Source organism: Solanum stenotomum, chromosome 11 (genome assembly GCF_019186545.1).
Source record: "Solanum stenotomum isolate F172 chromosome 11, ASM1918654v1, whole genome shotgun sequence".
Taxonomy (NCBI): Eukaryota; Viridiplantae; Streptophyta; class Magnoliopsida; order Solanales; family Solanaceae; genus Solanum; species Solanum stenotomum.
This window is the reverse complement of record NC_064292.1, coordinates 3,334,546-3,359,927: the sequence shown is the minus strand read 5'-3', so window position 1 is coordinate 3,359,927 and position 25,382 is coordinate 3,334,546. Positions and strand designations below refer to the sequence as shown.

Below are 25,382 nucleotides of genomic sequence, written 5' to 3'. Positions count from 1 at the left end.
AATAGTTATTTGAGAATTTTACCCTTATGAATGGCGATAATATCACTTTACCTATTTCATTTTATGTGACGAGTTTGCAATTCTGTTTTTAAAAACAAAAGTAAAATTAATATGCACGTGCACCATATAATTTAATAATTATTATTTATATTATTATAATACTTGTATTATTATTCGATGGGCTATTCGTACGTTATTGCTGGTGTGTTTGTAATGGGCCAAGTTTTTACATGGGCCCAATCTTATAAAATAGGTTGGGCTACCTTCATTCAACACAAGCCCATTTTCTTAGTTAAGAGACCAATTTGGCCGACTGTTGGGCTGGGTCATGTTGAGTTCCATTGAGGTGTAAGATAAAAGGAAAAAATTAGTAGCTAATTAGATATATATTCATATCATATTTACTAACTTTTCCAATGATTTGAAATAATTACATATTATCTCATTAATTATTAATTTCATACCATAAGATTTCGAGTCAAATACACCCTACATGTATACAGTAAAATAGGTTAGATTGGAGGCGAGCGAGTTCCCCAGATACATGCGAATCACACTATATACATGTATCTAGGATATCAGATACATGGAGAGAAGAGAGTGACGAGCGAAATAATAGAGAGACGAAGCTCTTCTTCCACTGCTGCAAAATTCCCCTTCACCAAGGATTGTTAATGTCTCCTCCCGTAGAGGAGCTTTAAATGTAAGAAAGACAATCATTCTCGTTGTTTCTGAACATGTCATAATTCTTGTTGATTTTTTGTTCTCACACAGCGAATGCCAAACGAGGAGAGGAGAAAGGAGCTCGGAGATATTGAAAACCTAACAGAAGATAAAATCGATGAGATTCTGCATAAATTTTTATATGATCTGAAACAAGACTCTCTCGAGGTGAATGGTTGGCAGATGATGCTACCAGCATATAGCATATCAAAAGTATCACTCAATGCTTACACTCGAATTCTTGCAAGAAAGTATCTGAAAATGTGCATCAATTGTGTCCATCCTGGATTCGTCAACACAGATATAACCTGGCATAGAGGAACAATGCCTGTTGAGGAAGGAGCTGAAGGACCTGTCATGCTAGCTCTTTTGCCTGATGGAGGACCTACTGGTTGCTACTTTGATCATACAGTACTCGCCGAGTTTTAGATATAACATCAACTACACCTCAGTCACAACCAAGTTGGGGTCAGTCGCAAAGTCTTAGATCAATTTATGAAATAAGACTATTTCTTTCAGTGTCTCTTGGTATCAATGGACTCTTGTTTTAGAATGAATTAGGGGTAACATGGTATGGCAGATACAGAATTATCAAATCGATTTTTATTTATGTTATGGCATTTGGTATGCATTTTTAAATGTTTTGGTACTCGATAGGTGATAGTCCCCAGATGTGGTCTGATCTTGCTCTGAATTAGTTTTAGAGGGATTGTTTTAATGTTGTAAGCCATAAGGACTAGATACAACAAAACCTACACGAGGGCAATGGCGGAGCCAGATTTTTTCTAGAGGGAAGTCAAAATAAAAAGAAGAAAACATATGAAAAAACCAAAGGGATTTGACCCTTGTGACACATTTTAAAGTTGTGCATTCCTAGTCGAAAGTGAACCATACAAGCTATTACATCCATAGTCATGATGCTCAATCCAACATGAGAATAAATACCACTTAACGATTCAACAACTTTCCCTTCTCGACTTGAGCAGAGAGACCTTCAAAACTTTTCACTTCCCAAATAATTGTTGAGCCTCGTCAAAATCCTAACAATGAAAAAGTAATACATTTCCTTATAATCTATGACCATAATGTACAACATGTCTATTATGTGTTACATTAAACAACTTTTTTCTCATGCACCTTTGAGTTTCATTAGAACTGGATGTTCCATTTGCAGCAAGTCATGCTTCATCTCAAAATAGCCAAAGTAGATGGCTGTACGACTTGGAAATCACAACCTCCTTACTGAAAGCAATTAAAAAGACACGTTAGAATTCTTAGACAATCCGTGTATTACAATTACAGACCGGCCAGCACACGTCTCTATATATATAGTGCTGCACATGAATGATTCCTCTAGACAAGTAATGAAATATCATGGTTTTATCAGACTACAAAAAGTGATTCCTAAACTTAGGACCTAGTGAAGAAGTTTCAAATTCATTACGTCAACCATGGCTCACACACAATTCTTTTAAGAACAAAACACTGTGAAGGGAGCCAAGCTGCCAGTTCATCTTGATTAATAAAGAATTGAAGGCTTCTAAATTGTTAAACCTCTAGCATAGTGCAGAGAGGGGAGAGGGCATCTCTTTTACTAAAAGGGATCGGAGCTTATGGGCAATCATCGATGGTCAACTCAGAGGGAGGAGGGCAGTGCTGATTCGGAAAGTGATTAGAGATTAGGGCAATCACTGATGTGTAGACGAAGAAACGAAGTGAGGTGCCAAAGACCTAGTAAAACAAACATTACTAAAAAATAAGCATCTTGTTAACTAAAACACGAGTAAATCGTTATCTTGTTATCTAACCTTGACTTCATCCCTAACAGGAAATACTTTCTTGACTTTCCGATAGCTTTGAGGTGTCAGTACTCGAGGTTGAGTGATGGACATAATTTGAAGGAAACTTCATAATTCTCAAAGTTCTCTGCATATCAAAACCAAAAAACTGATGTAATATTCTGGATCTTTGAATATGAAAAAATAAACTAATGTAATAATGCAGTTGTATCAAACTTGAAATCAATGTGGTACTACATAGCGCAAACAATGGAAGCAGGCATTCAAAGTCGTTTTCACTTTCTTTAAATTTCAAGCTTGATATAACTCTTATCAAGGTCTTGGCTACCTGATTGAGAAAGTGAGGTTGTCTTTCGTAGACCCTTTTATCTATGTAGAAGAGACGAAAAAAGCAGAACAACTTTCATGATGACAAATAATATTCCAGACTGCAAGATTTGAGAGAGAAATATATGAATTGCTATTGTGATGAATCTCCAAAGGCGATAAGCATCCTGCTGACATATGTTAAAACAATCAACTTTCTGGAGCAAATTATCTCAATTCCTACCTAAACTAGATTTCTTTTAAGATTTCATCCTGATCTAAAGATATTTCCTCGACTTCACAGAGTCAATAGATGCTCCACACTGGTCAAAAAGAATTAACAAACAATCAAAATATACTAAGGAAATAGAATAACTTACATCTATCGGAGCAGCACTCGTTTTAATCATTACAGGTTTTCCCAATCAACATTTATGATCTGAGCAGCAATAGACGTTCCACACTGCTCAACAAGATATCAAAAAAGCAAAGGGAAGTAAACAATAATAGAAGGCTTATGAGGAAAAACAAAAACTTACACAATTTGTTTTAATCATTAAAGGCATTCCTCATTGATCTGTATGGTGGGGATATGAGCAATTTCTGGCCAGTATTCCCCCTTGTCAAATTCAAGTAGTGGTGTGAGCAATGGACATTCTGAAATAGATAGTTTAGAGAGGGAAGATGGCATCCCTTTTATTGGAAGAGATTGGAGATTAGGGCAATGGGAGATCTCCAGCTGAGAGAGGGAGGAGGGCAGTGCTGCTTCAGGTAGTGATTGGAGATTAGGGAAATTCCCTATGTGTAAACTTTGAAGCGAAGTGAGGTGCGAAAACTGGCCTTGTTCCAGCATTGACTGAATTTGAGGTAAATTACCCATAATACATAGATATTGAAGAGAGGTGAGGCTTTTGAGATGTTTGCTACTCAATGTTTTCAGATTGTATACCTCAAGTCTTTGAATAGAGGAAGGCAACTCCCAATTCTCACCACCAACAATCTCTTCGTCACTGCCATCATGAAAAATGAATAACTCTGTGAGACAGGGGAGTCTCTGTAAACGCCACTCCTTTCGATCATTCACCAGTTTCTTGCAATCACTGACCCAAAGGGTTTGTAAATTGAAAGGCAATCCTCCTTCAGGAAAAGACTCTATTTCTGGACAATTAGAAAGATGAAGTGTATTAAGAGATGGAAGGAGTTCCTGCATACGTTCTGGCAGCCACTTCAGCTTCTTACAGTGCCAAATTCTCAGTGACGTCATCTGGGTCCCCTCATATGCCACTGAAAGTTTTTCAACATTCTCAAATCTCAAAATAATGAGTCTTTCAGTCGCAGTAGGAATCAAAAACGTAGTAAGGTTGTGGCAATCCTGTACCCACAATTCACGTGCTCTTGGGAGTAACTCAGGTGATATATCACATTTTTGCAATCTCAAATACTCCAGAAACATACTCATCTCACCAACTGGCGCATCCAATTTCAATTTCCGACAACGAGATATCTCTATTCTCTTCAAGGTAGTGGGCAGTATGCTAAAAGGAAAGGAGGTAACAGAGTTACAATCACTAATATATAATTCAACAATCTGCTTCATTCCCTCAAGTTGGGATCTAAACAGTTGAGCATCATCAAAAACAACTCCAACCTTTGGAGAACCACTAACTTCAAACCTTTTTAAACTTGAAAGTTGGATGGGGGTCTCCAAACTGATTTCAGGGCAATTTATAATTAAAAGGTTCTCAAGTATAGGGAACTCTCCAATTCCTAGTACGTGCCATTGCTTCCACTCCGGCATATCTTTAAATCTAAGCTCCACAAGAGAGTTAAAAGGCTTTTTGAAGGAAAAACTACCATAGAATTCTTCCGTCACCTCTGTTATTCCATGCATCCCTCTAATCGAAAGGAATTTTAAACAAGGGAGTTGTCCTAGTGCGGGCAAGGAATAAGAGTTCTTGCAGTTATCAATAGACAACTGTACTAGCTTTAGAAACAAAGGATCAGCAAACCAATTTGGAAATGTTGTCCCTCTATAGCCAGTGATTTCGACTTCTTTTATGTTTTTATGCGGGCATAGCTCATCAAGTATGTCTCTTTCAGTTTGTGAATTGTCGGCACTACTACTTTCACTCCACTCCAAAGATAACTTGTCAACATGATTCTTCTCCTTCATCTTTGCCTTCACAGCATCCATTCTATCAACAACATTTTGCAACTCTAGAACTGATACAGATCCATACAAGTTCTGTACTTCACACAAATCTTCCATTCTCCAACCGCCGCCGCCACTTAGAAGAAACTTGGCTCCCACTAGCACTCGGAGGCTTTTCAACTTGCTCAGATGTAGTGGCATCTTCAAGCAATTAATGTTGCTTATGTCAAGATGATGCAAGTTAATCAACTTCTCCATCTGCAGCGGTAGCTCCTCAAGAAAATGACAATCTGACAGGAGAAGTGTCTCCAAGTTATACAACACACAAATGGAATCTGGCAACCTTTTAATCTTTGTCCAAGAAAGGTCCAAAAATCTGAGGAGCTTTAATTTGATAAATAAGTTATTTGGCAACTGCTTAATCTCATAACCTGACAATGATAATGCCCTTAAGGATCTTAGTCTTGGCAGTATGTTATGCTGCACCCTCTTGCTTAGAGAGTCATATTTGACATCAATACATGTCGGAAGCAATGTCCTCAGCTTCTCCAATTTGTAGAGGGGTGTTAATTTCTCAAAGTCACCATCTTCTCCCATTGAATAAGATAAGTGCCGACATTGTTCCAACATATGCGATCCTTTGTTCTCTTCCAACCTTATACAAAGATTTGAAGATACAATTTGGGCCAAATCATTGACAAGGTCATGCATTAAGAATTTCTCTATGTTCCCTTCAGAAGGATTTGGGACCCTTTCTAATAATGATCTTGATCTCAACTCGAGAAAGTATTGGTTGCCTAAATCTTGAATTATTTCATCTTCCTTTGGTACGAGACCATTGGCAATCCATAGATGAATAACTTGTTCTTTCCTAAATGGATAATCTTTAGGAAATATTGCACAAAAGGAAAAGCATCGTTTTAAATGTGCGGGAAGATCATTGTAGCTCAACATCAACGCTGGTAATATGTCCTTGTCTCGCAGCTCCCATATTTCACTTCTCAGAATACGTTTCCACTCTTCAACCTCTGATTTGGAGCGTAACATGCCAGCGAGCGTCTTCAGGGCTAAGGGCAGTCCTTTGCACTTATCTGCAATTTGTTTACCGACCTCTTCAAGTTCCGGATGTCCCATAGGATCCATGTTTTCAAATGCATGTCTTTTAAATAAAGACCAAGAGGCTTCAATAGACAAATTGTCCATGCTAATCTGCTCATTTCCCATCATCAAGGCAACACTCTCTTTACGTGTCGTCACAATGATCTTACTTCCTATATCTCCTTGTACAAAAATATTTCTCAATTCATCCCATTTATTGTAGTTGTCATTCCACACATCATCCAGAACAATAAGAAACTTCTCTCCCTTTAAGCTTTCCTTCAATTTGACTTGTAGCTGATTAAGATTGTCATCAACCTTCAAGTCAGTTGAGCCAATTTCTTGAAGTAAACCTTTTGTTATTCTGAAAGCATCATATGCCTCAGAAACACAAAACCAAGCTTTCAGACCAAAATGTTTCTGCACTCTCTCATCATTGTAAACCTCTTTAGCAAGTGTCGTCTTACCCAGGCCGCCCATTCCAACAATAGGAACTACAGCCAGATTTTTTCCTTTTGTATCCTTAGACAATAAACGGCCAATCAAATTCTCTATTTCATTCTGCCTTCCAAAGATACCAGCATCATCAACCAAAGAAGTTGAAGGTGTTCTAGTTTCTTGTTTAGTCGAAACAAAATGCTCCTTTAAGCCAAGGCGACCAATTTGCTTTTCCAACCCCTCCAATTTTTTAATAGTGTCTTCCAAATTCTTATTTATGTTAAGAAAGAAATCATCACTCAAGGACAGGTTAAGGTCACTTACTTGCTGGTTGCTTGTTTCTGCAAGATTTTGAAGCTGACCTTCCACTTTAACTCTCAAAGCTTCATAATTGACTTGTTCTATCAAGTTTTCAGCAGCGTCCACAGCACTCTGAAGCTTATTTAACCACTTGCTCACAAATTGATTTGATGCTTTCTTATTCTCTGCATCACTTAGCACAATTTGAAGACCAAGCAGAATGTCCCCCAGCTTCTCAAAGAGCTGAACATCATCTGTATGCTTCTGAAACATGTTGAGAAGATCACCGTGAGGAGCAAGCCTATCAAAGAGAACATTCAAAGCTGAAGAGAGAAATGCACCACCAACTGCTAACCCAATCTCCATTTCTGAAATCTGCAAAGCAAAACAAGGAGAACACAATATGATTTTGAGAAGATCAATTTTTCTATCTTGATTTACTAACAACTTTACTTTACCTACTGTTGAATGCTAAGAGTAATTTGCATACAAGAATAATCAGTGATCTATAATTGGTACAACTATAGTTTTCTACGGTCAACAACTGACAGCTATAGGAAAATAATAATAATTTAAATTTGCCTTTTTTTTAATTTCTCTTTTCCATGAGTATCACTTTTCACCTAACAACAACAGTCTTTTATCTCAATTGAATAATTGAGGGAGTTTGGAACCTAAATAAGCCACAAAAAGATAGAAGTGATCAAAATAAGCCACTATTCTAGTAAGTAACTAAAATAGGCTTAATGAAAGATTTTTTTTTTGTTTTATCCAATATTCCAAACGTTTTTCGTTAGTCTCATAACGTGTATATTTTAATATATAACGGAACTATTTTTTACACCTTGTAAAACGAAACTATTTCTTACACTTTGTAAAGTGTAAGTTTTTCTTACAATTTGTAAAGTGGAAGTTTTTCTTACACCTATAAAGTGGAAGAAAATCTTACATTTCAAGAAAAGTTACTTTCGCGAAATTCAGAATGATGAGTTTTTTTTTTTTATATATATACTAGTAAAATTACCCGCGCTTTGCGCGGGAATTTAATATCACAGAATTTATAAAATAATGCTTAAAACCTATCCATCGTTAAAACTAAAACACTATATTATTTTACATACAAGATTACGTAATAACGAACATTAATAATGTAAAGGAAAATGAAAATGATAACATCTTATCATTTATCCTTAATAACATAAGCATAAATTTATGACCGTAAAAAAATCCAGGATCTGTAACATAAGCAATGGTGTTAGTGAGGAACTCAACATGAGCAAAGTACACCAATATTTAATTGTGAAGAAGAAGAAGAAGAAAAAAAAGAAGAATAAGAAGTTCAGAATTTTCGTTGTTTTAAAATGAGAGGAAATTCCTCTATTTATAGACAACAAAGGGTAGTGTGAACAAATGTTTGTTGTGCCTTATCGTAAAGGTCACAACTATTTGGAAAAGTTGCAATCCTTCGGAAAGGTCACAACTTTTCATAAAAATCGCAACTCTTCATTGAAGTTGCAACTTCTCATAAAAATCACAACTTTTCATAAAAGTCGCAACTCTTCATTGAAGTTGCAACTTTTCATAAAAGTCACAATTTTTCATGACAGAGAAGGCTAGTTTTGGAAATAAATAAATTAAAAGGGAATCCTGAATTGTGGTGGTGCCACGTAGGCGGGCCTAAGATTCTCTTTTATATAAATATATGATATTTATGCATCAAGTTTTACATTTCAAAAGTTGAAATCTCGGATCATGCTTTTTGGAGAATTTGAAATTAAATTTCAAATCATAATTCCAAATTACATATTCAATCATTAATTATAAATCATGACTTCATATCGTACGTCCAAACACAAGCTAGACACCATCAAATCTATGTTTGTACTGATGAAACAGTGTGGTGTAGATTGTTGCTCGCGTGCCAGTGGAACCCAAATGATGTTGTTTGATAGAATATTATTTTTATAATTAGTTTTAATTTACCTAAAGGAAAAATATAAATCTTTCATATTTGACTAATTATTTGATTCTTGGAGTAAAAGATTTTGGACTCTCTTATAGATTGAGATTCGGCACTTCTTCTCACTTTACGTTATACACAATGTACAGATAAAGTAACTTTTCTTAATGTGTAAGATTTTCTTCCATTTTATAAAGTGTAAGAAAAACTTCCACTTTATAAAGTGTAAGAAAAATTTACACTTTACAAAGTGTAAGAAATAGTTTCGTTTTATAATGTGTAAAAATTAGTTATGTTATATATTAAAATATACACGTTATGAAACTAACGGAAAACGTTTGGAATATTGCATAAAACAAAATTTTTTCTTTCACTAAGCCTATTTTGATTACTTACTAGAATAGTGACCTATTTTGATCACTTTTATCTTCTGTGGCTTATTTAGGTTCCGGACTCTAATTAATGCAAGAGAGGAAAGATATTTTATTTATTTTGCGTGAGTGGGTGGGGGATGTGGACAGCCATATAGAAGAAAAAAGAACCAAAACTGTCCCTTTTTTTTTTTTATCAAAAGTATCACTTTTCACCCAACAACAACACTTCGTCTTCATAATGTTCTATTTTCATTTCTTCTTACTTTACTACTCCCTCCGTCTCATTTTATATGTCACCTTTTTACTTTGCACTTGCATTAAGAAATTATATAACTTTACCCTTCTATCCTTATTTAATGTTTTCTTAAGTCAGCTTTATTAATAAACGACAAGATTAATTAACTATTTTATCAAGAGTATAATAGTCAAAATATGGTAATTTATGCATAAATTATATAAAATGACAAGTATTGTGGTCCAACTATTTATAAAAAGGAATGATATATAAAATGGGACGGAGGGAGTATCATTTTTATACATTTTATCAAAGCACAAGGGTGAACTGTGCAACTCTAAACCGCATCCTCCTTTCTCAAAATATGCATGGTCTAGGTAGGCGTATTCGCAATGATAGTTCTATTTGTTAAAGAACGAAAAAAGTCTCATATTGGTAATTAATAAGATGGGCGGTTTCTTTATCAGGCTCACACAATCTCTTTAAGTCAGCTTTAAGGGGTCGTTTGGTTGGAAACTAGTTATCCCAGGGATAACTTATCTCATCATTGTACTATAGATGGTGGGATAAGTTATCCCAAACATGTCAACCAAACAAAATATCTAAATTTTATCCCAAAACTATTTTAGTGTGAGTTAGGCCAAAAACTCATCATTAGCTTTTCTCCAATACGATAGCCTTATATTTCAAAAGACTATTCATATTGGGTTGATGCAATTAAAATTGATGCGACACTATTTATCAACACTAAATCATTTTTTATTTTTATTGTTTGTATTATATAAAAATTATAATTTTTATATTTTTAATTAATTTTGCAGTATACTTAATTATATTTTATGTAATATTTTTATAATATTGATTTTAAATTTTAAATTTGGTATACAATTTTTATAAATTAATTTTCGTTTATATTATTTTTAGATAAGATTTTAAGTTAATTTACTATAAATTATAAATAAATATAACCATTATAAAGATGAAAAGTGCAAATATAATATATTATTAATAAATAACACAATGAATTTTATATAATCGAAAACAATATAAACATTCAATAAAGTAGTGATAATTGAATATCTACTCTAGAGGCAGCAAACAAATGGGTCAATTCAGATATAGATGGTTAAAATGAGTTAGGTGAAAATGGATAAAATATTTTATCCACCCATATTGGATACAAATAAAAAATAGGTTAACTAACGAATAATATAACTATAACTACTTTGCTCATAGTGTAGCAGGTCCCCTTGCATACCAAACAGGCTCCACTAGGTCTAAAAATATTCTTGAACTATGTAAAACTAAATAAAAATGTTCTTAGTTAATAGTTTAGTTTAAAACTAGTATTGTTGTCAATAGTTTGGTTCAAAAATACTCTTATTGTTACTTAATGGATCAAAACTATTTTTTTTTCCCAAATAAATAGATTGTTATTATATTCTTTTCTGAATAACATTTTTTTCTATAGCAAATGTTTATCCTACTTCAATTCAAAAAAGATTAGAGCCCGTTTGGATAGATTGAAAAAAGTAGTTTTAAAGTCAAAAATAAAAAATAGGGGGGAGTTCTATTTTTGGTTTTTAACTTATTTTAAGTTATTTTTAGCTTGCCAAACACACTAAAAAACTAAAAATGACTTTAAAATATATTTGACCAACTTTTAAGCCAAACCAAACATGCTCTAAGAAATATATTTTTTTTAATTAAAATTTCTTAATCGTTATTTAAATGAAAATTAATGATGAGTTACTATGATCTTATATCTGTCATAAATTATAAGTTAAAAAGTACAGGAAGTTATTTTGTTTTGACTGATAAAATTAGATTAGTTTCCTTTTTTGAACTTGATCTAATTTTTGAAAAAGACAATTTTCTGGGGGTCTATTACCCCCTTATTTTTGTTAAAAATAATATAAATACAACCTTTTGTGCCAACCATCACTTTTTAACATGTTTTTAAAGGTTAAGAACATATATCAATTTGCTTAGATATATGTGCTTAATTCGTTAGATTTACCATATCGTCTGCTTTTCAACGAGCAAATTACTTGTACGTTTATCTTGGCAAGTTTTGATGAAATCAAAATAATCATATGAGATATTTATTCTCGCTAAGTTTATCAACTTTTTTGGAAAATGATAAAATGAAGCTAAAGCATTAGTGTTTTGTATCCGTTGAGAAAAGATCTTTACTCGTAAACTGGCTCTTCTGTCAGGTTTAATTTCACGGGATTCAGCCAATTGTCCTGATCATGACTGTTCTACTATTTCACAAAGAGTTCGAGATGTACTAGTATTATTATTTAGTAATTGCGTAGCTTCCTTTTTTTTCAATGTTTATTACTATACGTTGCTTCATTTACTTTGTACAATGTAATTTTGTTATCATACATTCTTGCACGATGCTATTATTTCTTCATTTCTTTTGAGCCGAGGGTCTACAGGAAACAATCTCCCTACACCCACAAAGGTAGAGGTAAAGATTGTGTACATCGTACCCTCCCCAAATATCATTTGTGGGATTACATTGGGTATGTTGTTGTCGAGATGTACTAGTGATTAGATCTTCTTTGCAATTGTCCTGTCAGGTTGTATATTACAAGTCAAAATGGGCGCGAGGTTAGGCTGTTTTTGATGTCCTTTTCAGAAAATGATAAAACAAAGCTAAAGCATGGATGTTCTGTATCCATTAGGTGGAGATTATTTATTTGTAAACCGGCTCCTCTAGCAAGTTTTCACGGGATTCAGTCAATTGTCTTGTGATGAATGTTGAGATGTACTAGTCAAAATGTTGCGAGGTTCTTGTTGTTGCAGAGAATGAAAAGATAAAAACAATATTGATTGTTGGTGGTGGACCTACTAGTGTTAAACTTGCTGCAGAAATCACTGTCGATTTTCCTCCGAAGAAGGTAACTTTGGTGCAAGATGGATCCAGACTACTAGAATTAAGAATGGTTACAAAACAAGAATGTGGAAGTGAAATTGATGCAATCTGTTGATATGAGTAATAACACGAACAGCTCGGGTGGAAGCAGAACATATTTCACCTCGTCTGGGGAAACTATCAGAGAGGATTGCCATTTTCATTGCACGAGAAAATCACTGGGTTCAGAGTGGTTAAGGGAGACGTATTTGAAGGATCGAATCGATAATTTTGGAAGATTGAAGGTTGATGAGAATCTTAGAATCAAGGGTCATAGAAATATATTTGCTGTTGGAGATATAACTGATATTAAGGTAACCACTAAACTGCATAGCTCTTTTTTCTTCAAACTTTTTTTCCTTATTGCTGTTAATAGTAGTATTTTGTACCCCCTTTCATTATATGTGAAGGAGTGTTTGATTGCGCGTGGATTTTAAGAAAGAAATTCTATTCGGAACAGAATAGAAAAAGGAAAGAGTGTTACATAGGATGGAACAAATGAAGTTCTAAGGAACAGATACAAGAAAATCCACTCGAAAATGTCTCTTTTTGTAGTTATGAATCTTGTATATGTTCCTAAGAAAAGAAATTTGTCCATTTTTTGTGGTCTTAAAATATGGTGAAAACACATAAAAGCTCTTGAATGGAATAGAGATGTAACTCTAGTTCCTTTAGAGTCGATAGTCAATCCTATATTTCCAATGGAGACATGCATTATAACTCAATCAGAAGACTTGTAAACCAAAAGATAGATGAAGGAAGATAAACAGAAAAATACAAATTTGGATCAACAAATGCCAATCATATGTTAAACAACTTTTGAGCAATGAAAACGATATTACCAACAATATCTAAACTTACTATATGAATTCTCATGTCCTTATTAGTGGAAAAACTGCTTTAATCATGTAAGTATAAGTTGAATGTTTGCTTCACTGTTAGAAGCACCACTTTGAAAGTGTCTCAAAACAATTATATCCAAATAGACTTCTACCGTTCTAATGGTATTGGCATAATACATAAGTATGCCCTTTAACTTGGCCTCAGATCACATATATGCCCTCCAACAAAGTTGATTTCTCTGTTGCGCTGACTGATGACTGATGAGAGAGTGTGAATGAAGGAAATTTGTTTAGCTGATTTATGAGAGTGCAAACTATTACTACAAAATAAGCATCTTGATAATTGAAACACGAGTGAATCATTATTTTATCATCTAACCTTGAATTCATCCAGAGCAGGATATACTTCCTTGATTTTCCGCTAGCTCTTAGGTGTCACTTGAACATAATTTGAAGCAAACTTCATAATCTTCAAAGTTCTCTGAATATCCAAACTCAAAACCAAAGATAATTAACCATGAATCAAAAATACTAAGGAAATTGAATAAATTACATCCATCTAAGCAGCCATTGTTTTAATCATTACAGGTTCTGCCAAGCAACATTTAAAAAGGAAAAGAATTAACAAAAATGCCAAGTGAAGTAAACAAAAATAAAAAAGTTTCTGAGGGAAAAGAATAGCTTACATCAGTTGGAGAGCCATTTGTTTTAATCATCACATGCATTCCCGATCGATCTCTATTATGGGAAATTGAGCAATATTTGGCGAGTATTCCCCCTTGTCAAATTCTGGTAGTGGTGTGAGCAATGGACATTCTGAAATAGATAGTTTAGAGAGGGAAGATGGCATCCCTTTTACTGGAAGAGATTGGAGATTAGGGCGATGGGAGATCTCCAGCTCAGAGAGGGAGGAGGGCAGTGCTGATTCAGGAAGTGATTGGAGATTAGGGAAATTCCCGATGTGTAAACTTTGAAGTGAAGTGAGGTGTGAAATGGAGGAAAACTGGCCTTGTTCCAGCATTGACTGAATTTGAGGTAAAGTACCCTCAATATCTAGATATTCAAGAGAGGTGAGGCTTTTGAGATGTTGGCTGCTTAATGATTTCAGATTCCATATTCTAAGTGTTTGAATAGAGGAAGGCAACTCCCAATTCTCAACAGCAACAATCTCCTCGTCACTGCCATCATGAGAGATCCACAACATTGTGAGACATGGGAGTCTCTGTAAACGCCACTCCTTTCGGCAATTCACCAGTTTCTTGCAATTACTGATCCAAAGGAATTGTAAATTGAAGGGCAATCCTCCTTCAGGAAAGGACTCTATTTCTGGACAATCAAACAGATATAGTGTCTTAAGAGATGGAAGGAGTTCCTGCATATGTTCTGGCAGGCACTTGAGCTTTGAACAGTCATTAATAAACAAAAACGTTATCTGGGTCCCCCCACATGCCACCGATAGTTTTTCAACATTCCCATAATTCCAAATATAGAGTCTTTCAGTCGCAGTAGGAATCAAAAACCTACTAAGGTGATATATCACATTTTTGCAATCTCAAGTACTCCAGAAACATACTCATCTCACCAACTGGCGCTTCCAATTTCAATTTCCGGCAACGAGATATCTCTATTCTCTTCAAGGTAGTGGGCAGTATGCTAAAAGGAAAGGAGGTAACAGAGTTACAATCACTAATATATAATACCTCAATCTGCTTCATTCCCTCAAGTTGGGATGTAAACAGTTGAGCATCATCAAAAACAACTCCAACCTTAGAAGAACCAACAACTTGAAACCTTTTTAAACTTATAAGTTGGATGGGTGTCTCCAAACTGAGTTCAGGGCAGTTTATAATGAAAAGCTTCTCAAGTGTAGGAAACTCTCCACTTCCTAGTAGGTGCCATTGCTTCCACTCCGGCATATCTTCAAATCTAAGCTCCACAAGAGAGTTAAAAGGTTTTTTGGAGGACAAACTACCATAGAATTCTTCTGTCACCTCTGTTATTCCATGTATCCCTCTAATCGAAAGAAATTTTAAACAAGGGAGTTGTCCTAGTGCTGGCAAGGAATAACAGTTCTTGCAGTTATCAATAGACAACTGTACTAGCTTAAGAAACAAAGCATCAGCTAGCCAATTGGGAAATTTTGTCCCTCTATATCCAGTGATTTCGACTTCTTTTATGTTTTTATGTGGGCATAGCTACTCAAGTATGTCTCTTTCAGTTTGTGAATTGTCGGCACTACTACTTTCACTCCACTCCAATGATAACTTGTCAACATGATTCTTCTCCCTCATCTTTGCCTTCACAGCTTCCCTTCTATCAACCACTTTTGCAAGTTATGTACTTCACCCAAATCCTCCATCCTCCAACCACTTAGAAGAAACTTGGCTCCCACTAGCACTTGGAGGCTTTTCAACTTGCTTAGATGTAGCGGCATCTTCAAGCGAAAACTGTTGCTTATGTTAAGTTGCCGCAAGTTAATCAACTTCTCCATCTGCAGCGGTAGCTCCTCAAGATTATAACAAGATGACAGGAGAAGTGTCTCCAAGTTATACAATCCACAAACAGAATCAGGCAACTTTTTAATCTCTGTCCAAGAAAGGTCCAAAAATCTGAGGAGCTTTAATTTGATAAACAAGTCATTTGGCAACTCCTTAATCCTGTAATGAGACAATGATAATGCCCTTAAGGATCTTAGTCTTGGCAGTATGTTATGCAGCACCCTCTTGCTTAGCTTAATGTTGTAATAATAGTGATTAAGGATATTGATTGCAAGTAATGTCCTCAGCTGCTCTGATTTAAAGAGTGATTTCAATTTCTCAAAGTCACGTTCTCCCATTAAATAAGATAAGTGCCGACATTGTTCCAACATATGCGATCCTTTGTTCTCTTCCAACCTTATACAAAGATTTGAAGATGCAATTTGGGCCAAATCATTGACAAGGTCATGCATTAAGAATCCCTCCGGTTTCCATTCAGATTCTGGGACCCTTTCGAACAATGATCTTGATCTCAACTCAAGAAAGTATTGGTTACCTGAATGCAACTGCTATACCAGACCATTAGCAATCCACAGGTGAATAACTTGGTCTTTGCAAAATTCATAATCTTTGGGATATATTGCACAATAAGAAAAACATTGCTTCAAGTGTGCAGGAAGATCATTGTAGCTTAACATCAACACTGGTAATATACCATTCGAACAACTTGGAAGCTCCCATATTTCACTTCTTAAAATGTCTCTCCACTCATCCACCTCTGATTTGCAGCGTAAAACACCAGCAAGTGCCTTTAGAGCTAAAGGCAACCCTTTGCACTTGTCTGCAATTTGTTTTCCAATCTCTTCAAGTTCTGGATGTTCTTTAGGATCCCTGTTTTCTAGTGAATGTCGTTTGAATAGATCCCAAGAAACTTCATCAGACAGAGTCCCCACGTTGATTGCCCCACTACCCATCATCAAGGCAATGTCGTCACAATGATCTTACTTCCTATATCTCCTTGTACAAAAACATTTCTCAATTCATCCCACTTATTGTAGTTGTCATTCCACACATCATCCAGAACTATAAGAAACTTCTTTCCCTTTAATCTTTCCTTCAATTTGACTTGTAGCTGATTAAGATTGTCATCAGCCTTCAAGTCAAATGAGCCAATTTCTTGAAGTAAACCTTTTGTTATTCTGAAAGCATCATATGCCTCAGAAACAAAAAACCAAGCTTTCAAACCAAAATGGTCCTTCACCTTCTCATCATTGTAAACGGCTTTAGAAAGTGTTGTCTTACCCACACCGCCCATTCCAACAATAGGAACTACTGTCAGATTTTTTCCGTTTGTATCCATAGACAACAAACGGCCAATCAAATTCTCTATTTCATTCTGCCTTCCAAAGATACCACCATCATCAACCAAAGAAGTTGAAGGTGTTCTAGTTTCTTGTTTAGTTGAACCAAAATGATCCTTTAAGCCAAGGCGATCAATTTGCTTTTCCAACCGGTCCAATTTTTTAATAGTGTCTTCCAACTTGTTCTTTATGTTACGAAAGAAATCTGTCACGCCCCGAGCCTACACCCTGGGCGGGACCGGCACCCGGAGACCATTTCTGGCCCCAAGCGAACCCTTGGCCTGGCTTTCTTAACTTAGCGGAAACCTAACCCAACAGAATAACTCAATACAATGCAATATTACAAAACAACTTAATTTATAAAATATGGCCATAAAGGCAACTCGAATCTCAAAATAGAATATTTACATATATATATATATATATATAGATGAGAGACTCAAACTAACTGACTGACTGTCTGTCTATGAAGCCTCTAAAATACTGAGATGGACGTTGGGACAGACCCCGCAACATCCTAATAAAATAAAAACTAAGAACACAAAATAATTGAGTCCTCCGGAATGCAAGGAGGCTCACCACTGACTCTGGAGTGCTCAGCTGGATCAACGACGTGCAGGATGCTGATCCGGGGTACCTGAATCTGCATCATCAAACGATGCAGGCCAACTGGCATCAGTACATGGAATGTACGAGTATGCAAGCTGGAAAACTAAGCAACAAAGGCTAGAAGGAAATCTGGAAGAAACTGAATAGCTTACCTGGCTCAACTCAACTCAACCTGACTGACTTCTTTCAATATAAGGCAATTTAAAACAAGTGCGATATAAAGAAAGACTGTTTAAAACATGCTATAAACTCTGTGTGTATACAAAGATACAATAAGCCTGAAATGTATATAGAAATACAATGAACTGATGTATATAAAAATACAATAATCTCTGTGTATGAAAAATACAATAACTGCTGTGGGAGCTTCTCTAACCGACAACCATCACATAAGAGCTATAGTGATGATACAGCGATCGACCTCACGCTGCCAGAGCATCTTATACCCGGCCAAAGGTATAAGACCTGAACTGCCTAATGGATCCACTAGTCTAATCTGAAAAGGATTCATCTAAAAAGTATGATCCTTTTCTACCCATGGTGGCTAACATGGTTCTATGGGGGCTGTGGGTTCTTTGAACGCTCCCCCAATTCGGTGCTCGATACTACTCCCAAAAATGTACTGGCTCTTATGTTTTTAAAACATATTTCTTCCTGCTGATATGAGATAATTACTCAAAAACTAGCCCGAAGGCTCTTTTGGAAATCTCAGTTTCCAACCTTGTTTAAATGTAAAAACATTTCTTTAAAACTTCTTTGGGAATACATAGTTCCCTAATAACTTTGAGAAAAGAACTCAACTTTAAACTCTTTACTTTACTTGAACTCTTGGCTTGATGTGAAACTCTTAACTTAACATGAAACTCTTAACTTTTGACTTGACTTGAAACTCAATACTTAACTTGGAACTTGAGCCTTAGAATGAAGTTAAAACGTTCAATGAAGACTCTTGGAAAACCTTAAAGACTTGCTTTGACTTACTTACTTCTAAGCTTGACTTCACTTGACTTGGAAACTAACTTCACTTGAATTGGAAACTAACTTCACTTGACTTGGAAACTAACTTCACTTGACTTGTAGTTTTACTTGACTTTTGGAAGTACCTTGGAGTGTTGGAAACAACTAGGAAACATAGGTATAATACCTAGGAACATGTATGAAAAAAGAAATGGTGAATGAAAGGGAAGGATTGGTGTCCTTGGCACTAGGAGAGGTGCGACAGCCCAGCCCCTTTTTCCCCAAAAATCCGACTTTTTCCCCTTGTTTCTTTCCAATTCTAAACCCTCTCAACCTCAAGGTTTCAGCAGCAACACTTAGAATCATAAAGACCCTTATTATACAATAGATTCAACTCAAAAATCACAGCCAGAAATCTGTACTAAATCAGCAAGAACTTCAACACAACACCACTACAACTTCAACAACCAATAAATCTTCTCTTGGAATTAAAAACGAGTTGGTGTGTGGGGGTATGAACCAACCAACACTAAGGATCATCAATCTCTCAACATACAATAGATCACAACTCAAATACACAGCCCAATCCTGTCCCACAACCAACAATAACTTCAACAACACAACTAACAACATCAACAACAACTAACAACTTCAACAACAAATCCAATCTCTTCTCAAATCATAAAAACGAGCTTGGTATGTGGGGGGAAAGGATAAACCCACACTAAAGACTCACATACCTTGATAGGGATCACCCCCGACGAAAATCCACAATGATCTTGACAAATCTTGTTGATCTCCTCTTTCTTCTCTTCTTCTTCTCCTTCTTCTCTTCTTTTTCTCTTGAACCCTAACTCTTTCTCTTTCAAAATGGGACAAAATGATCCAAAGATCAGCCTAATAGAACAATATAAGCTCAAAAGAAATGATTTGTGAAAAGACTAAAATGCCCTTAAATTTCCGGAACGGACTCCCTGCCAACTGCCCAACTTTCAAAGATCATAACTCGCTCATACGAACTCGGAATTGAGCAAACTCGGTGGCGTTGGAAAGATCGTTCCACAAGCTTCGAAACCATAACTGGAACTACTCCTAAATCATCCTGAGCTAGGAGTTACGACTGCTCAAAGTTGGCCAAAAATCACTGATTTCCACACTTAGCCAAATTTTCCAGATTTTTGAACTTAGCCAAATTTTCCAGATTCTGGACTGCCAAATTTCCAGATTTTAAATTTTTCCAAAAATGACTATTTCCAAATTTCAAGCTTCTTCAAAGCCACTTCAAATTGTCGGATGCTACAAAATCATCACTCAAGCACAGGTTGAGGTCACTTACTTGCTCGTCGCTTGTTTCTGCAAGATTTTGATGTTGGCCTTCCATCTTAAGCCTCAAGGCTTCATAATTGACTTCTTCTATCAAGTTTTCAGCGCCGTCCACAGCACTCTGAAGCTTATTAAACCACTGACTCACGTGTCGATTTGATGCTTGCTTATTCTCTGCATCACTTAGCACAATCTGAAGAACAAGCAAAATGTCCTGCAGCTTGTGTAAGAGCTGAACATGATCCTTATGCTTCCGAAACATGTTGAGCAGATCACCATGAGGAGCAAGCCTATCGAAGAGAACATTGAAAGCTGAAGAGAGAAATGCACCACCAACTGTTAACCCAATCTCCATTTCTGATATCTGCAAAGCAAAAATAAGGAAACACAAAATGATTTAGAGAAGATAAATGTTTGTATGTTCAATTACTAACAACTTTACTTTACCTGTTGAATGCTATGAGTAATTTGCAAACAAGAATGGTACAACAATAGTTTTCTACAGTGATAGTTATAGGAAAAAGAAGAATTTATGCTGTCTTTTCCATGAGTATGACTTTTCACCCAACAACAAGACTTTGTCTTCGTAATATTTTTTTGTACTTTAAAACATGTCAAGTTGGGAATTTGATAACATCAAGAGGATGTTTTCTTTATATAAAAAAAAAGACATAATTTTTTCGTATTTAATCAGAGGTTTCGAGCTTGAATCATTGTGATAAAGTTCCTCTTGATAGTGAGAGCTAAAACATCCCAAGCAAACTCAGATTAGGTGAAAACTTATTTGTATTTGTTATTAACAATAAACCAATAAATACATATCATATGTTCAGAAAAAGACTTTTCGAATTGGGAGGATTGCCTCAAGCTTCAAGTTATTGGGTAGGTTGGAATAAATGGATGGTTTCAAATTGGGAGGATTGACTTTTTGGTATAGTGGCAATAACGTGGAGTTATGGTGTAGAATTAAACAATGACTCAATTACTCTAAGCTTATAGTACGTTCTAACGTGTACTAAGAATTGTTTATATATTAGTCCTATTTTAAAAAGGGAAAAACGATTTGACCTATAGTTTAGTGGGGACCACATACCACCAACTTCACATATTTATATTGGAAATAAAACTTTTGCCAACCAAGCAAAGAACCTATTGTTACCAAAATCGGATCAAGAAAAAATAATAATTGAAACTCGCTAATAGTTGAGGCTAGGTAGATCACTGTTCGGGTGCTTTTAGATGTTAAATTATCTGGAAATGACATCTTGTATTTTTCTACTATATAGAAATGTGGAGTCTGGAGGCCAAGAACGACCAAGGGTAAAAAAGTAAATTTATCTTGATAAATACATTTTCTTCATAATTTTAGAACCATCCATTACATTCCCGCCAAGGATAAAAAAGTAAATTTTTGAAATTGAAAGTAGAATTGACTAAAATTGCATCAATGTGATAATTATTGTAGTAGTTGTTTGAATCCCAAGTTTCATTGTACTGCACTAAAATTGTAATGTTATCCATCAATGAAATTGAAACTTCAAACTCTATAAAAATTGAATTTTGAATAATATGCCCTTTAACTTGGTCTCATTTTACATTTATGCCCTCCTACTTTGGGTATGCACAAGTAGACACTTTAACTTGTATAAAGTTGAACAACTAGACACCACAAGCCTTACGTGAAATAATACACACAAGACACCACGTAGGATGAAAATTGTCAGGTAAGATGTCACTTAGGACGCTTGTGTTTATTTATTCAACTTTATACAAATTTAAGTGTTTACTTGTGCACATCCAAAGTTGGAGGTGCATATATATGAGTTGAGGCCAAGTTAAAGGGTATATTATTTCTATATTAGATTTATGTTAATTTCACGAAATTCAGCCAATTGTCTTGATAGTGACTGCTCTGCTCTTTTACAAAGATGTCGAGATGTACTAGTAATTTCACGGGATTCAGCCAATTTTCTTTACACGGGAAAGCCACTGGGTTCAGAGTGGTTAAGGGAGACGTATTTGAAGGATCGAATCGATAATTTTTGAAGGTTGATAAAAATCTTAGAATCAAGGGTCATAGAAACATAGGATTTGTTGTTGTTGTTGCAAGAGAAACTACAGTTAAAGAATATATATGTCGATTTTAGAAGACATTTTGATAATACAGCAGTAGCCAGAGGACCTGAAGCAGCTATCTATTACTTGAATTTTGATTCAATTATTCAATTGAGTTCTTACTTGACAAGGTAGGGATAAAGTATGCGTAAACTCTACTTTTCCTAGACTCCACTTGTAGGATTATACTGTGTATGTTGTTGTTATTCAATTGAATTCTAATGCTTCTTCGCTATCAGGAACTTAAACAAGGATATTCGGCTCAAAAACATGCTCTAATGACCGCGAAGAATTTGAAACTTTTGATGAGCTGAGGAAAAGAAAGCAAACTTGCAATATACGAGTCTCGAAGTAGTGGCTTAATTTTCATTCACAACGATCATTGGATTGGTCCCCGAGATGAGCAAGTCTAAGGATTTATATGTTGGGAAAACGAGGAAGAAAATGGGGCTTCAAGCTAAGTAATATACGATTGTTTCATTCATGAAATTTAAGATCATTTTGAGTGTGAGAAAATGGTGCCATTTCATTGCCAAATTCTTCTACTTACTTTTTGCTGTAGAATGTGCACATGAGTTACACTGCTAAGAATATTGACAACATATCTAAAAAGTTTCTCTTGATCTCGCAACTGTGTTCAATAATGTAGCTTTCATTTTTTCAAGTAGTTCAACCTTCCAGAAAATTTTCTAGCTCCGACCTTGATGTTGATATCTGGTTGTGAATCCATGTAATCATACGATCGACGTTCATCCTGAATCAACCAAATTATCAAAATAGCATGAATTTTATACACTACACAATAAAGTCACAAAACTATTATTTGTCACATTAAAATAATACAGTAAAATCACCCCAACATCAAAACAGAGACATCTGATATTCACCAGACCTTTGTAGTATAATTCTTTGATATTTTTTCTACGAAGAAAAGTAAATTTCACCATAGTCCATCAATGATTCATATTACAGAAATTGAATTGCAAAACTTGCAACTCACAATCAATCTCAGCAAAAGTAATATAAAATATGTTGTTAACTTGAAAAAAGGAGACAACTATGCTCACCCGGAAAACTTCAGGAATCAGGACTGCTGAAACTTGGAAGCATCGAAGATTAAACTGTATAAAACATTCATAAAACAAATTAGAAATCAAAAAAGTAACACAAACAGAAATCGTGTAAAATAATAAAATCGACATGCCTTTAGAGAAATATTTTCTGATCAAATTGAAGAAAGTGAATTAAACGATGATCCATGTCGAAATTAATACCATTGGAATTTTCTATCTTATCGCAACTTTGTATTCTTAAAAAAGAAAATACCCATATCATTCGACGTTTTTCCTTTTCAACGTTAGATCAAACATATGCATAAACTTGGGTCAGAAAATTAATTCAGTGGAATCTGAATTAGGTGACATCAACTTAGCAAACACTTCATAAAGGCATTTTATGGTTTCTCATCTTATATAGAAGCGAGGCATGTATTATAACTCAATCAGAAGATGTGTAAAACAAAAGATAGAAGAAGATATTTGTACCTTTCTCACCCGTAAACTTCTTCTCATCAGGTGAAGCAGGAATCAGAAACTTGGGTTGAAATGGGTGTTGGGTTGAATTCTTCTACTCTGTTGATGTCTTTTGTGTCTTGGGTGTCATCAGAAATGAAGGCGTGAAACTCGAAATGGGTTCTAGAGAATTTTGAAACAGTTGATTTCTCTGTTTCGCTGATTGATGACTGCTGAGGGTGCCAAGGAAGGAAATCTCTTTCGCTGATTTATGAGAGTGCAAACTATTACTACAAAATAAGCATCTTAGTAACTGAAACACCAGTAAATCATTATTTAGTTATCTAACCTTGACTTCATTCCGAGCAGGATATACTTTCTTGACTTCCCACTAGCTGTAAGGTGCCACTCGAGGTTGAGTAATGGACATAATTTGAAGGAAACTTCATAATCCTCAAAGTTCTCTGCATATCAAAACCAAAAAACTAATGTAATATTCTGGATCTTTGAATATGAAAAAAAAACTGATGTAATAATGCAGTCGCATCAAACTTGAAATCAATGTGGTACAACATGACGTCAATAATGGAAGCAGGCAATTTAAGTTGTTTTCAATATCTTTAAATTTGAAGGTTGATGTAACTCTTATCAAGGTGTTGGCTACCTGATTGAGAAAGTGAGGTTGTATTTCTTGGACCCTTTATCTCCAAAGGTGATGACATCTGCTAACATATATTAAGCAATCAACTTTCTTGAGGAAAAGACATTCCACACTGCTCAACAAGGTTTTAAAAAGGAAAAGAATCAACAACAAATCAAAGTGAAGTAAACAAAAATAAAAAGCTTCTGATGGAAAAGAATAACTTACATCAGTTGGAGAGCCATCTGTTTTAATCATCACATGTATTCCCAATCGATCTCTATGATGGGGCTGAATCATTAATAAAAACCTAAATAGTGCTGATGCTTTTAGGTGTTAAATTTATTGGGAGGCAAACATTTGTATTTTTGATACATAGGAAACAAATCTTGTGTATGGTACACCTTTGGATTCTATTATAGTTTTGAATTCGATATTGGATATGTGGATCACTCTAAACTGACTGAAAAGGGAAATAATAAGAACACATGAATTGCTATTGAGATGAAAGTTCAAGCGATAAAAATCTTCGAGTAAGAAATGTAACATTAATTGCTATTGAGATCTAAAATTAAAATAATTCTAATCTGAAGATGGTTTCTCAGTTTCAGAGTGGCAATAGACACTCCATACTGCGCAACGAGAATGTAATAAAGAAAAAGAATTAACATAAAAGCAAAGGAAGTTAAAGAAAATAGAATGCTTATGAGGAAAAAGAAAAGCTTACATTTGTTTTAATCATTAAAGACATTCCTCATTGATCTTTATGGTGGAGATATGAGCAATATTTGGCAAGTATTCCCCCTTGTCAAATTCTAGTAGTGGTGTGAGCAATGGACAGTTGGAAATATATAGTTCAGAGAGAGAAGAGGGCATCCCTTTTACTGGAAGAAAATGGGGATTCAAGCTAAGTAATACATATTATTGTTTCATTCATGAAATTTAAGGTCATTTTGAGTGTGAGAAAATGGTGCCATTTCATTGCCAAAAATTGAGTTCTTCTACTTACTTTTTGCTGTAGAATGTGCACATGAGTTGCACTGCTAAGAATATTGACAACAGATCTAAAAAGTTTCTCTTGATCTCGCAATTGTGTCCATTAATGTAGCTTTCATTTTTTTCAAGTAGTTCAACCTTCCAGAAAATTTTCTAGCTCTGACCCTGACATTGATATCTGGTTGTGAATCCATGTAATCATACAATCGACATTCATCCTAAATCAACCAAATTATCAAA

At 35.1% G+C, this 25,382-nt stretch overlaps 2 protein-coding genes, 2 long non-coding RNA genes and 2 pseudogenes across 4 annotated transcripts; 2 read left to right on the top strand and 4 right to left on the bottom strand.

The window, feature by feature from the left end:
- The first annotated feature begins 777 nt into the window (after positions 1 to 777).
- LOC125844523 (short-chain dehydrogenase/reductase 2b-like) lies at positions 778 to 1,152 on the top strand. The gene has a single exon (XM_049523836.1). The coding sequence runs from the start codon at positions 778 to 780 to the stop codon at positions 1,150 to 1,152; it is 375 nt and encodes a 124-aa protein (XP_049379793.1).
- Positions 1,153 to 2,045: 893 nt separating this feature from the next.
- LOC125845108 (uncharacterized) lies at positions 2,046 to 2,983 on the bottom strand. The gene is made up of 3 exons (XR_007444231.1): positions 2,851 to 2,983; positions 2,532 to 2,649; positions 2,046 to 2,454 (listed from the first exon to the last, which is right to left on the bottom strand). It is a non-coding gene; the product is annotated as an uncharacterized LOC125845108 (long non-coding RNA).
- Positions 2,984 to 3,384: 401 nt separating this feature from the next.
- LOC125845097 (putative disease resistance protein At3g14460) lies at positions 3,385 to 20,356 on the bottom strand. Its single transcript, XM_049524519.1, has 2 exons — positions 20,328 to 20,356; positions 3,385 to 7,191 (listed from the first exon to the last, which is right to left on the bottom strand). The coding sequence occupies exon 2, from the start codon at positions 7,180 to 7,182 to the stop codon at positions 3,385 to 3,387; it is 3,798 nt and encodes a 1,265-aa protein (XP_049380476.1). The 5' UTR covers positions 7,183 to 7,191; positions 20,328 to 20,356.
- LOC125844521 (uncharacterized) lies at positions 12,060 to 22,460 on the top strand (annotated as a pseudogene).
- Positions 13,869 to 20,235, bottom strand: LOC125845098 (putative disease resistance RPP13-like protein 1; annotated as a pseudogene).
- Positions 22,461 to 23,593: 1,133 nt separating the features above from the next.
- On the bottom strand, positions 23,594 to 24,873 carry LOC125845110 (uncharacterized). Its single transcript, XR_007444232.1, has 3 exons — positions 24,171 to 24,873; positions 23,856 to 23,970; positions 23,594 to 23,736 (listed from the first exon to the last, which is right to left on the bottom strand). It is a non-coding gene; the product is annotated as an uncharacterized LOC125845110 (long non-coding RNA).
- Between the last annotated feature and the right edge of the window lie 509 nt (positions 24,874 to 25,382).

Bases quoted from the DNA above. Each gene is read 5' to 3' on its own strand.
- LOC125844523 (XM_049523836.1), top strand. From the start codon at position 778: ATGCCAAACGAGGAGAGGAGAAAGGAGCTCGGAGATATTGAAAACCTA.
- LOC125845097 (XM_049524519.1), bottom strand. From the start codon at position 7,182: ATGGAGATTGGGTTAGCAGTTGGTGGTGCATTTCTCTCTTCAGCTTTG.